This window comes from Arachis ipaensis, chromosome B6 (assembly GCF_059453495.1).
Source record: "Arachis ipaensis isolate K30076 ecotype BB chromosome B6, ASM5945349v1, whole genome shotgun sequence".
NCBI lineage: Eukaryota > Viridiplantae > Streptophyta > Magnoliopsida > Fabales > Fabaceae > Arachis > Arachis ipaensis.
In genome coordinates, this window is record NC_142441.1 from 148,940,761 (window position 1) to 148,953,601 (window position 12,841).

Sequence of the window (12,841 nt, forward strand, 5' to 3'; positions counted from 1 at the left end):
TCATTTCAACATCCACATGAAGAGACACTCAACTCTACAAGATTCAATTCACAAATCAAAACTACACTTAGAATTTGTATTATTAATGCATGAATATGTTACTAAAATATCATAAATTTATAAAAAGAAGTTTAGTCCTCAACAATGAGATACCAAAATTGCGTTAAATGAAAAATATCTACAAAGCTCGGAAAACATACTTATAAAAAGAAAATTATAATTAAATAAAATTTTATTATATTAGAAGAACTTGAGAACTAAACCAAAAGTATAATAATGTGTTGAATATATAGCTACAAAAATATTAGCCAAAAAAAGAAAATAAGGAAAACCGATACTTAAACAACACAATTTTACAAAAACATATATATAATTATAGCCAACAGCAGTAACACTAAACAAACATGAAAATTACACTAGTAAAAAGATAGTGAAAATTAATTACTAATTACTTATTGCAATTAGCCCCCTATAAGTTTTCTTAATTACTTGGCAGTCCCTCTGCCAATCATCTCCTTATACCTCATTATTGAATCCAGCCTCTGAAGCTTCAGCTGCTGCTTGAACCGGTTAATGAAGTCGTCCGCCTTTGCGTCAACGCCGCCGTCACCTCCGCCTTCTTCTGCGGCGGCGCCACTCTCCCTCGCGGTGGCCGGACGGCGGGTTTCCACAATGTCGACCTCCTCGAAGTGCGAGAACGCCGATTTGGTGCTCGCCGACTTCTTCATCTTCCTCGGAAGCTTAACCGGAACCTCGCCGGAGGCCGGTTTAGTGTCGGAATGCGTTCTTGTGAAATTACCAGTTTGCCCTTGCTGCAGCTTGCTGAAAATCTCGTCCATGGAAGCGCAAGAATCCTCATCCACGTCATGATTGTTGTTATTGCGGAACATTATTTCTCCAACTACATCTCCATCGTCATATTCTTCTTCTTCTTCTTCTTCTTCTTCTTCTTTCTTCACTTTTGGTATTTTCGGCACGTGCGTTTTTTTCTTTGGTTGTTCAGGGGTAAAATAGGAAGATAAAGTTTCAGTTGGGAAATAAGTTTGAAGGTTAATGGATTTGAGGCGTTGGATGACTGAGGAGGGAGATCTGGGAAGTTGTTGAGTTTGTTGAGGTTCTTGGGAAGTGTGATGAGGGTGGTTAGAGTAAAAATTAATGGATTTAAGCCTTTGCAATAGAGAAGGAGATGTAGCAAGTGGTTGTTGTTGGAATAAGTAGTTATTGATTTCATGTGGAAGTTGTTGTTGTGGTTGTTGTTCGTGGTAGTTATAAAAGTTTAGGGATTTGAGTCTATGCAAGAGAGAAGGGGATCTTGCAAGTGGTTGTTGTGGTTCATGATGTTCATGATGCTTGGCATTGTTGTTGGTGAGAGAGGAGATGATGTAAATGGTGGCAATAACAAGTTGGAGAAGGAGGAAAAACATGGTTGGGGTGAACCAACTGGTGAGGGAGGATGTTGATGATGACAATGATTCCTCAAACATGGTGGTGGTGGTGGTGGAACGAGCTTTGCTTTGGTTTCTTTTGTGTGCTTTTTTTTTTGTGATAGCTAATTCCTATGATATAGTAGTGATATACATATATATTGCTATTTTACATTACACTACACTTCTTGCCTTAGTCTTTTTGTGACTGCAAGGGGGAGATTAATAAATAAAAAGAGGTCAGGAATAAACAAATCATCATGTGTTGGGTTCTTTTTCACTGTTTATTTACTCAAATCTGCAATATTTAAATAAGTATAAAGAGACTATATCATTTGAGTTATAGTTTATTGGCTTCTTATTTATTCACGGTTAATCTATGATGCACGGACACTAACACGAACACGAACACGACACGATACCACATGGGACACGCCAACACGCGAATTTTAAAATCTTACATGACACAGGGACACGCATACATATAAAATATAAAATATTTTTTAGATGGATCGTAATGATATTTTGATATTTTATTCATATTAAAATATAAATTAATTTTTTAAATTATTTTTAATGTCTTATTTTAATTATGTCAAGTATTTAAAATATTTTTTGTTTTAATAAATAATAATATATATTATATCTAAATTTATTTTAAAAATATATGTTAAGAATAAGATTGGACACGCTGATACGTAATGATATTTAGGTGTGTCCAGCATGTCTGGAGAAGAATTTTTTATTTTTTTATTAAGTCACGGTTAAACAGCAAACACGCATATCGGAGACAAATATCAGTAAATATCGTATCCAAAATGTGTCCGACATGCAGACACGACAACTGAGTAAAATATTCGTACTTCATAGCTGTTAATTGAGATTGCTTTAGTTTTGTATTTAATAGGTAATGAATTTTATGATAAAACTTTTATACTAATTACACTATAATTTTTACTATTCTTTAAAGCTACCTTCTTTGTTAATTAGATAAATTCTAACTATTTTTATTTATTATATTTTATATTATTAATTCAAATTTAATATTTATAGTTTAGAATTTATGATTTATTATTTAAAATCTAGAGTGTTTTAACCTTTTTTTTTTTACTTTTAGTAACAAGCTAATTTTTAAGAAATATTGTACATTAGCATTCGTTAATAATCTTAATTACTAACGAAAAGTTGATTTGTTAAAAAAAAATCAAACATTATTCTGTTTTAAAAAAAAATTATATAATTTTAGTTAAATTTTAAGAATAACACACGATTTTTAAAATAAATAAACTATTTTTTTTCAAAAAGAAGCAATTCTTTTTCTTAAAATATATAATTTGATCATTATGAATTCACAAAACTCTTTTGTTTTTTATTTTCAAGAATTAAAAAATATATATTTCTTTAGACATTTTTATCCTTGGGATTCATATAAGATAACAAAAATATTTAATAACAAAAAAAATAACTAAAAATAACTAAATTTTATTTTATTTAACATTCTGTTATATAGAATTTTCGTAGGTCGAAAGTATTTAAAAAAATTAAGTTTTTTGACTAAAATAAAATATCTAAATTGGTTCAATATTTAAATTTTTAGAGCAAAATTACCTTTTTTTATGAGTACCAATTTTGAGTTGAACATCAAAAGATACTATTTTTAGATTAATAAAAAAAAAACTTGAAAAGTAAAGTAAAATTTAAAAATAACTGAAAAATAAAAAAAATGAAGATGCCAAAAAAAAAAAAAAGATAACTGATATACATTATTTTCTTTCCACTAAAAAAGATATACAAATCACAGGCGTAGGTATCTTAGATAGTTAGATTTCATTGTATAAATATAGCATGGTGTTAGTTATAAGTTTATTTGTGGATTTTGTTCATTTTTTATTAAAATATTCCAAATAAGGAGTAGTATTTGGGTGGTACCGGATGTAGGTGGAGCCTCAAAGGATCTCGATCATCGATGTTAGAATTTTTATTTGGTTTTTAATGGAAATATCCACATCTCGAGAAACACGTGGAGTCATATGATGGGTCCGTTACAGTGCGACAAAAAATGAGGTTAGATACTTTGATTTATGTAACGTGACGGCTAGTTGTTGGCTTTTGGAGACTTTTAGGCTTGACTTAATAATAACGATTTTATTCATTTATGTTTTAAAAATAATATTTTAAAAATAATATTTTATATTTTTAATATATTAAATACATAAAATAATAAAAAAGATGAGTACTAAAAAACTAATAAATTTTGTGATTTATAACTATTAATTAATTATTATTAATATTTTTAATAGTATAAAATTATTCACTTTTTTTATTAGTTAAGTGTTAGTCAAATTTTAATAAAAATATTCCCCTCCTAAATTTTCTGTATAAAAAATATAGTATTATGTTCTTAAATTATATCTCTAAATAATAATAATATATAATAACCTACAATTGAATGAGCATGTTGGGGACATGGCTGTGAACCATGCTCACTTGTCTCCTATGGTATAGAGCAGCGAAACCATATCCATTGGATTACTATAACTCTATTTTGTGTATATTTTTTTATTAATTATTTTCTGAAAAAATATTTAATTTAGTTTCTAAAATTATACTCGAACTTCAATTTAGTTTTTAAAGTATTAATTGTCTCAATTTTTCAATTCACTTTGTAATAAAAACCACCGCAGGAACTAACGTGATTAAAATTTAAAAAATTTAGGAATTAAATTGAGACAATTAAAATTTTAAGGACTAAATTAAAATTCGAATATAATTTTAGGGACTAAATTAAATATTTTCGTTTAATTATTTTTTAATAAAAATAAAAAAATGCACAAAAAAGTATATAGACAGTAAACACACTATTTTTTAAATTAATCTATCACAATCTACTCTTTTGTTTGGATCAGAGTTTATATAAAATGTGTTATCATATCTAATTTATTTATATGTATTATTTTTTTGTTAATAAAAATATTTTTTGCATTTACTAACTAAAAGTTAATTGTTTTTATTTTAAGATTATTTTTTATTAGAGATATAATTATTCATGTACTTTTTTATTAATTTAAGATTTAAAAAAAATAGTCTCATAATATAATATTAAAAATTTTATAACTAAATAATCTAGAATTGTGACAAAAAAAAAACTATGTAAAAATTCAAACACAACTTCTTTCTTATTAATTGAAAATTGATAATTTAGACTGAATTTTCTTCAAAGTCATGATATAGTACAAAAGGGAAAGGAGCATAACAGAGAGAGAGTCATTTTTTCTCTTTCGTCATATATATTATTAGGTAAATTTTAGTATTAAGATATTTTAGTAATTACAGGGATTATATAAATATTATTATAATTATATTTTTTAATATTTCTGTAAAACTTTTTTGTATTTTTTAAATTGAAAATATGATTAAATAATAAAAAATATTATTTTAATTTTAATAATATTTTTAAAAATATTATAACTACAATAATTAGAATAGCATAAGTATCGTATCATGAACCCTATTATTATTCAGTTTTGTTTAAGTGCAGCAGCACTTCCTTTGAGTCTATACTCTCTAACCTAATATTTTATTCATCAAAATTGCAACGTTGTCCTTGCTAAATGTCGACTTAATTACTCACACTGAACCTTATCTAAAATGACTCTCTCCAATAATTAATGGATAGTAGAGTTTTTGAAATTATTGTAGTCTTTCCGTACAATTCACGCTTATGTTACTCGAGCTGAATTGAAGTACAAATTATAGGCATAATCACATGATGCTATATACTTACTTTGTTAAGGAAGTTTTGAAATAATAATATTAACTTCTTTTTTAATCTACTTCCTCAACTATATTGAAATAATAATCTACTTCTTTTTTAATAATATTAACTTCTTTGTTAGTGATACAAAATAGGTAGATACTCAAATGTAATTAATTTTATGTGAAGTTGATAGTTGAGAGTTATTAAATAATTTATTAAGTTTGATTAAATTATCTTCTAATATACAATTCTTAATTATTAACTTCACATGAAATTAACTATAATTAAATTTTTACTTATAAAATCATTTTTATTCGCATAATAATGATCTGGTCCATTTGGTAAATAAATTAAGATTTAACTAATATGTGTTTTTAAGGCACATATTAAAATTATTAATAAAAAATTTATTATAAAAATGTGTAAAGTTTAATTTTTAATACATTAAAATAAAAATTTAAAATCTTCTACTAATAATAATTTTAACTTATATTCTTATGTCATGTGTTAACTAAGTCTAATAAATTATATAATTTTTTCGAATATTAGTTCAAGATTTCAATATTAATTCTAAAAACTAATTTAAGGAATGAAGAATGTTTTGAACTTATAAATTATCTAGAGTAGTTCATATATTCTTGAGAAATGTGTATGTCTTATAATATACCATCATGATTAAATAGACTAAATTTAATTTTAAAAAATAATTCAAGAGATAAAAAATTATTTCAAATTTATAATAATTATATTATTTAATTTGTACATAAAAAATTAGTCGCTATATGATTATTAGTATAAAATATAAAATAAATTAAATAATATATATACTTATACATAAATATTTAACGAGTAATTTACTAGTTGTACAGTATAAATAGTATTTTTGAATTTATAAACTATCTAATGATTATATCCCTTAAAGGTGTAGGACATAATACTTTGATGTGCTTCTAAATTCTTTTTAGGTTTACGTGGTTTATATATATAAACAGTACACTGGGTATGATAAACAAGGGATAGTAAAGGAGCCCTAGGATGAATATAAAGTTCTGTTTTTTTATAGGTTTAATTATTCTATTAGTCTTTATAATTTTACAAAATTTTTAATTAAAATTTTGTATTTGTTTTTAATTGAGTCTTTGTACAATTTTTTTTTAATTGGATCCTTACAATTTTTTTTCTTTTATTTAGGTCGTTGCACCAAATTTTTTTTAAATTAGATTCCTATAAAATTAAGCTAATTACTGCTAAAAGATACTTAATTAAAAAAAATTATACAAAAACCTAATTAAAAAAATATATAAAAATCTAATTAAAAATTTTACAAAACTATAAGATATAACTTAAAAAAAAAAAGGTAGTACACGTAACCGTCCATATATATATATATACACGCATTACCAAATCGTTGTGTGTGGAAATGTTGCAACAAATTTGAGATATGAATGATAGAGTTTCTGAGTAAAAGATCATCGATTAGATTGTTATACCAATTTATATAATTAAGGGCACCGCACAACCACAAAGAAACATTCTCTGATCAATCACAAACTCAAACTCCACGTTCGCTTGCTCTTATTCCAAACGAATCTTTACACTTCATAACCATGGACAAATCACTCAAAAATCAAAGAGTAAAATATCATTTTATTTGAAATAAATTTTAAAATTGTCTCTAAGACTGCGTTTGTTTAGAGAGATAGGACACTGAGACAGGAACACTAAGACATACAATTGTGTTTGGCAGAGGAGATATGAACAGAAATAATGTGTTCAGAAATACTGAATTAGTATATTTTGTGTCTATCCTGACAGGAAGGACACAGAGACACTAACAAGGTATACAACTTATTTTTTATTTTTTCTTTTATTATTTTTATTAATTTTTTATAATTATATTTTTTATTATTATATTTTTCATCTCAAATTTTTTGAATGAAAAAAAATGAATAAATTAGATTTTCATAATTTGTTCTAATTTATCACCAAACAGAATACAAGAACACAAAATTTTGTGTCTCTGTTCATCAGTGTTTTATTCTATCATATTCTCAGTATCTTGTCCTATCTTGTTCTCGAAAACAAACGGAGCCTAACATTTCAATTGATACTTTACTCAGAAAAAAACAAAAACAAAAACACACAAACAACATAAAGACAAAAAATTCAGTATACAAACACCTTGTATTAATCTAGAATTTGAAGAAAGATACACTTAAAAAGTGTAATATAAATTATAGATAGTCAAATTTAATAATTGCATTAGTAATTAAGTCCATTACTTGAATTTGTAATTTTGAGGTTATACGAAAATAAATTAATTATCTTTCGAAAGCTCTCAACAATAACAACAACAACAAAAATTGACGAATTATTAAAATAATTATATTAGTCAATAAAATTAGTCCTTAAAAAAAATTCTTAACTAATTACTCAAGAAAGAAAATTTAATTAACGACAAAGTTTTAAATCTAGAGAAATTTAAATTTAATGACTAATAACCCACTTTTGTTTTCTAATATGTATTATTTTCTCACACCCATAAATGTATCGTTAGATTTGGATATACTAAATGCACTAGATATTCAGTAACAGATGCACAAAGTCAAAAGAGACCCAAATTTCTTAGTGCTAAGTAGTACTAATTACATGAACAACAACATTTTATTTTGTATTATTTATTAGTAGAAGGACGTATATGTCTACTGTTTATTATTGTGGAGAACCTAATTGATACATTTTTTTATAACGACTAATTAATTCAAGGTCAAAATTTTTGATGATCTAATTGTCACTTTACCCTAAAAAAATAGTGTTTGTCAATTAGTAAGGACAAATCGATCTCTGACTTTTTAGTCCGCAAACATTTAAGTATCTAAAAATTTAAAAATACATTTAAATTATTGATCTCTTCAAAATTTGGATATATTGATCATTGTGTCTAATTATTTTCATTTTAAAAACTATTTTATGTGTGCATCCGTATCAATCAAGTCAGTATAATGGGAGTCACATTTGATTTTTCTGTTAGATCTGACAAATCTAAGTAAACATGAAAAATTGATATATCCAAATTTTGAAAAAATAAAAAACTTAAATGTATTTTCAAATTTTCAAAAATTTAAATGTTCGTGGATAAAAAAATCAAAGACTTATTGCTCTTTTCTCTCTTTTTTTTTTTAATATACTCGATTGCTAATCATCCGGCATGAATAGGCCGATGAACTTTGGACTGGGCTACTAGATATCTTGATAACTTAATCGGCCTTATATATACTTTTGTGATTTTAATATTTATTAATTAATTAATTATTGGTCATACCAAAAAAAATTGATTATTGTAATTTGAAAAACAATTTATTTCCTTTGCCTTTTTTTTCCACTCGAAAGTTACTAAATCAATTTGTTTTAGTACATTTCTAATATCTGAACTGATGCATCAAATTATGGTCACCTTTTAAATGATTATACACGTATAACTAAAGAAGATGTAACAAGTGTAATATAAATACAAAAATCAATAATATTTACTAACAAAAAACAGCAATAAATAACACATTGTTCTCTTAATATATTATCAATATAAATGATTGATGAAATCTTTTTAACAATTTAAGATATATGAAAAATATACAAAATTTATGTATCAAATCAGAACTAAATTTAAAATAAGTTATAATTGAGATAAAGATTTGATTCACTAATAAAAGATTTTTTTTTCTTAAACTATTAAAGAAAATCAGCACTCTGTGAAAACTACATAGCAATACAATAAACGGAACCAATTACTTTTGTTATCTTTTCATGGAATTCACTTCTTCTTCTTTGCAAATCACTCTCATTGAAGACCCATCCATACCACAAGAGTTTTATTTCGGTAATTGCCTCTCCATCATCTTCAATTACACCAAAAAATTGATCCAAATTATCGAACGCTCAAACCCAACACCTGAGGTTCACTTTTATAATTGAAAGCAATAGATCTTTTTGAATTAAAACCATTATGCAACTCATGTTAGTTAGTACAACGATTGTATTACTTTTGGTAAGGAGTTCAAAACTCAGTTACTTTAAAAAAAAAGTACAACAATGCTACACAAATATAATTGACCACAATATAATATAAAATAATACTACACATCTAAATCTTTTTATAATACTCAAAGATTTATCATCAAATTTATAGTGAAAAAGTATTACTATTTAGTATTTACTAGTAGATTTATAAATAAAAAAAAAGTAAATAAATGAAAAGAATCATTAATTAGGAATTATTTTGTACATTTAATTTTACTGATCTAAAATCAAAATATTTTTATTTATTTTTTATTTTTTACATATAATTAATTCTAGACACTTATTTTAATTACTCAACACAAGAAATCTGTATTCATACTTATACAAGACAACTTTTATACAAGAAATCTGTATTCATACTTATAATTAATTCTAGACACTTAATATTAAGTAAATGTCTTAAATTGAATTGTGTTATATGATTGTTTTATTTGTAACTCTATATAAATCAAATTAATTAAATTTGATTTACACTAAATAAATGTAATTTATCCTAAAATAAATTAAGTTTTAATTTAGTTATCTTATCTTTAGAAGATTTAAATTAAGTTATTTTATCTTATCTTTTAGTTAGTTTATTAGGAACCTATTTTTTTTTTTTTGTGACTTATTAGGAACCTATTTAAACACTCTTGGTGGGACAATGTACACAACTTTAAGGAATAAAATTTTCAGTTGCTTTATGCACATTTTTTTTAGTGTGATTAAGTGAAGTGAGTGATTTGTTTTCTTGTTGCATGAAGAAGATTGAAAAATCCAATATTAAAGTAATTCTATGTGCTAGTCTCTTTCAATTTTCATCCTTTCGGTTTAGGTTCTTTGAAAGTCTAGTAAAAAAAAACTTCTTATCTAGTCATTCTACTGTTTATCTTTTTGTCAGCCTTTTTTTTATCCCCTTCCAACCATTCTGTTAGGACTTTAATACTTTGAATTTATTAAGCTTACTAATCCCCCAATAACTTCTTATCATTACCTTTCCATGGAATTCACCTCTTCTTCTTTGCAAATCACTCCCATTGAAGACCCATCCATATCACAAGAGTTTTATTTCGGTAATTGCTTCTCCATCATCTTCAATTGCACCAAAAAATTGATCGAAATTATTGAACGCTCAAACCCAACTCCTGCGGTTCACTTTTCTTCTACTACAACTACAGCCACTGAAGCAATCTTGGTTCCTTGTACTCCACTCACAAACCTCAGCAGAGAAGACACAATCTTGTTGCATGAAATCTTTTCTTCACTACCTGTGTCACCTGAGGTATTGGACCAAATTTTACCTGACATAGGCGAAACTGCAAGAAGGATTTTAAGCAATGAAACGTGTGACTCCAACACGCGGGAGATGGTTGTGAACCTTCATGTTACCTCCTACATTGTTGTTCAAGATTCTGATATCTATAATGATGATCTCTGTCAAAACTTTTTTGAACGACTACAATTCGTGAATCTGTTGGAGAGATCGAAAACTGATGAGCAAGATGATGATGCTGAATGCGCCATTTGCTTGGAGAAGTTTGACCATGGTAATGAAGATTCAAGCGTAGAAATTGTTCGTACAAATTGCTCGCATGTTTTTCATGATCGCTGCTTGCTCCGCTGGCTCCGACGCTGTGCCAACTGTCAATCGCCATATTCTTGCCCATTGTGCCGCAGCATCATATTTCCAACTTCACAGATAGATGATGAATAGGTTCATCTTTACCATGCTATATTCCCACCACTACAACTTGAAAGAACCTTTCTTTTTTTTTTTTTTTTGTGTTTCCGTAGAGTTCTTTAATTTGTTTTAATTATGTAGCATTATTATACTAATTGTTAAAATATGAATAAATAGTAATTTTCTTAACATAGGATAAATCTCCAACCTTAAAAGTATAATTCTAATAGTTGTTTTGTTAAATCAGACTGTGTAAATTAACTTTTGTGATTTTAATCTTTATTAATTAATTAATTATTGGTCATACCAAAAAAAAATTTTATTATTGTAATTTGAAAAACAGTTCTTTGCCTTTTTTTTTTTTTTTCACTCGAAAGTTACCAATCAATTTGTTTTAGTACATCTCCAATATCTGAGCTAATGCATCAAGCTATGGTCACTTTTTAAATGATTATGCACGTCCAACCATGCAAAAATCAATAATATTTACTAACAAAAAACAGCAATAACACATTGTTCTCTTAATATATTATCAATATAAATGATTGAAGTCACCAAAAAAAAAAAAAAAAAAAATATAAATGATTGATCAAATCTTTTTAACAATTTAAGATATATGAAAAATATACAAAATCTATGTATCAAATTTGAACTAAATTTGAAATCAGTTATAATTGAGATAAAGATTTGATTCACTAATAAAAGATTATTTTTTCTTAAACTATTAAAAAAAATCAGCACGCTATAAAAACTACATAGCAATAGAATAAACCGAACCAATTATTCTATTACCTTTCCATGGAATTCACCTCTTCTTCTTTGCAAATCACTCCCATTGAAGACCCAGCCATACCACAAGAGTTTTATTTTGGTGATTGCTTCTCCATCATCTTCTATTGCACCAAAAAATTAATCCAAATTATCCAACGCTCAAACCCAACTCCGAGCTTCACTTTTATAATTAAAAGCAATATAATTGTTTTCATCCAAACAGCATCATCTTTCTTTAAATCATCTGTTTTCTTTCCATTGTCATTGTCATCATGAATTTTTGCTATAGACAAACCCTTCGGTAACTTTAAACTCAAGTTAAAAGATGGCTTTTTAAAAATTGCATTTTTCATGTGAAATGGTTTTGATTCTTTAATTTCTAATTTTGTGGGCGGAAGAGGTAATTCCTTCTCCAACAAATTATTATCCTTCTTGTTTGTTTTCACTATGAAGTTTGACATTTGAGGCCGATCCGGCGACACCACGCCCGACACGACTTCCGGGGTTTGATCCAGAGAAGTTGCATTCATCAAAAGACTTGTGCCAGTTGGATTCTGAGATTCCTTGGATGCTTTTTTTTCTTCTAAATCTAACACTACATAGAGTTGTGATTATAGCCATGGTTGCAATCAAACCTAAAAAGTAAAAGGAAAAATATGCAAATGGTTTTGTCAATGAAATGGGACCCTTCTTCCCATCACCTAAAATAAAAAATAAAAAAAAAATGGAAGGGGGTCTATGCAATTTTAATACCACTATCACTATAATGTGTTTTTCTCAAGGCTCTGAAAACCGGATCAGTCATCAAATCGTTTTAGTTACTGGTTCATTTGTTTACTGGTCTAATCGGTCTAACCGTAATTCAACCGAAAAACCGTTCTATAATAAAATAATAAATAAATTATAAATAAACATTCTAAATATCTTTCAAATTTAAAACCCTACGTAAAATATCACCAACTAAATGTAATTAATCATCAAAATATGCAATAACTTGCTGCAAATTTGTTGACAATTAACATAATTATACTTCCATTAAAAATAGCTGGATTGAATTACAATGCACAAGTTAAAGATAGAGAATATTGTCTTAATGTGGCTAAGTCAAAAAGTAAAACAAAAAATGATAGTGTTACATAATAAACACACAAC

General features: G+C 26.5%; 2 protein-coding genes across 2 annotated transcripts; one reads left to right on the plus strand and one right to left on the minus strand.

Annotated features, from left to right (window-relative positions):
- Positions 1-250: 250 nt before the first annotated feature.
- LOC107605500 (uncharacterized) lies at positions 251-1,623 on the minus strand. Its single transcript, XM_016307392.3, has one exon. The coding sequence runs from the start codon at positions 1,482-1,484 to the stop codon at positions 486-488; it is 999 nt and encodes a 332-aa protein (XP_016162878.1). The 5' UTR covers positions 1,485-1,623; the 3' UTR covers positions 251-485.
- Positions 1,624-10,237: 8,614 nt separating this feature from the next.
- On the plus strand, positions 10,238-10,951 carry LOC107647704 (uncharacterized). The gene has a single exon (XM_016351758.1). It carries the CDS (start codon positions 10,238-10,240, stop codon positions 10,949-10,951), a length of 714 nt encoding a protein of 237 aa, XP_016207244.1.
- The last annotated feature ends 1,890 nt before the right edge of the window (positions 10,952-12,841 follow it).

Coding starts and splice junctions, on each gene's coding strand:
- LOC107647704 (XM_016351758.1), top strand. CDS start 10,238: ATGGAATTCACCTCTTCTTCTTTGCAAATCACTCCCATTGAAGACCCA.
- LOC107605500 (XM_016307392.3), bottom strand. CDS start 1,484: ATGTTTGAGGAATCATTGTCATCATCAACATCCTCCCTCACCAGTTGG.